At 75.7% G+C, this 898-nt stretch overlaps 1 protein-coding gene across 1 annotated transcript in view; it reads right to left on the minus strand.

The window, feature by feature from the left end:
- MRPL12 (mitochondrial ribosomal protein L12) overlaps positions 1–898 on the minus strand; it is a gene marked incomplete at its 5' end in the record, with an annotated part of 18,259 nt that overhangs the window by 12,363 nt on the left and 4,998 nt on the right. The window contains 5 exons of the mRNA XM_012734751.1: positions 9–65; positions 133–210; positions 347–439; positions 510–580; positions 667–834. Coding sequence (XP_012590205.1) covers positions 9–65; positions 133–210; positions 347–439; positions 510–580; positions 667–834 — 467 coding nt within the window. The remainder of the gene's footprint in view (positions 1–8; positions 66–132; positions 211–346; positions 440–509; positions 581–666; positions 835–898) is intronic.

Below are 898 nucleotides of genomic sequence, written 5' to 3' on the forward strand. Positions count from 1 at the left end.
GCGCCCACCTTGTAGAAGGCCAGCGGCCCGAGCTTGGCGGTCTCCAGCGCGCAGTGGAGGACGCCCTGCGGAGAGACGCAAGCTCTGAGCGGGGTCCCGCCCGCGGCCACCCGGCGGGGGCCCCGCGCTCACCTGGTACTCGCCCTTGGAGCTCATCAGGCGGGTCTTCAGCACGTCCAGGGGCTGGCACAGGATGGTGGCACATCCGCCCTGCGGGCGGGTCACCAAGGCCCCTTGAGCTGCACGCCGCGCCCCTCCCCTCCCCCCGGCCCTGGGGCCCCCCCTCTCCCAAAGCCCCGCCCCGGCTTCACCCAAGGTGGGTGCCCGCGGGCCCGCCCGCGCTCACGGCAGTGAAGCTGGCCACGAAGTGGGTGAGGACGCCGTCCGACAGGAAGCCGGTGCCCAGCACCAGCTGCTTGGCCTGGTCGTAGCAGGACAGCTGCGGGCGGTGGGGGTCAGGGCCGCCACGCCGGGACCCCCCGCGCCCAGGCCCACCGCGCGGCGCCTACCTGGCCCACGGTGACCAGCATCCCTCGGCTGGAGGCCATGGTCGCCCCGGAGAACAGCCGTCTCAGGCCCTCTGGGGAGGGGAGATGGTGCCAGGCCCGCCCCGCCCCCGCCCCGCCCCGCCCGTGGCCCGGGCACCCCCAGGGGCCGGCCGCTCACCTTCGCGGGCCACGCGGAACAGGCCGTCCAGGGCATGGCTGTAGCTGTGGGGGACACAGGGTGGCGCTGAGCCCGGGTCCAGGCGCCTCCACGCCGCCTCCTCCCCCAAGGGGCTCCCGGCAGGAGGCAGGGTCTGCGACCCCCGAATCACGGAGACCCCGGGGCCGTCTGCAGGGAGTGTGGGCTCGCAGGGCACCCCGCACCCAGAGCCGGCGGAGGCTTTCAGGCGCGG

The sequence above is a fragment of the Condylura cristata genome, unplaced genomic scaffold (assembly GCF_000260355.1).
Source record: "Condylura cristata isolate star-nosed mole 26May11 unplaced genomic scaffold, ConCri1.0 scaffold00068, whole genome shotgun sequence".
NCBI lineage: Eukaryota > Metazoa > Chordata > Mammalia > Eulipotyphla > Talpidae > Condylura > Condylura cristata.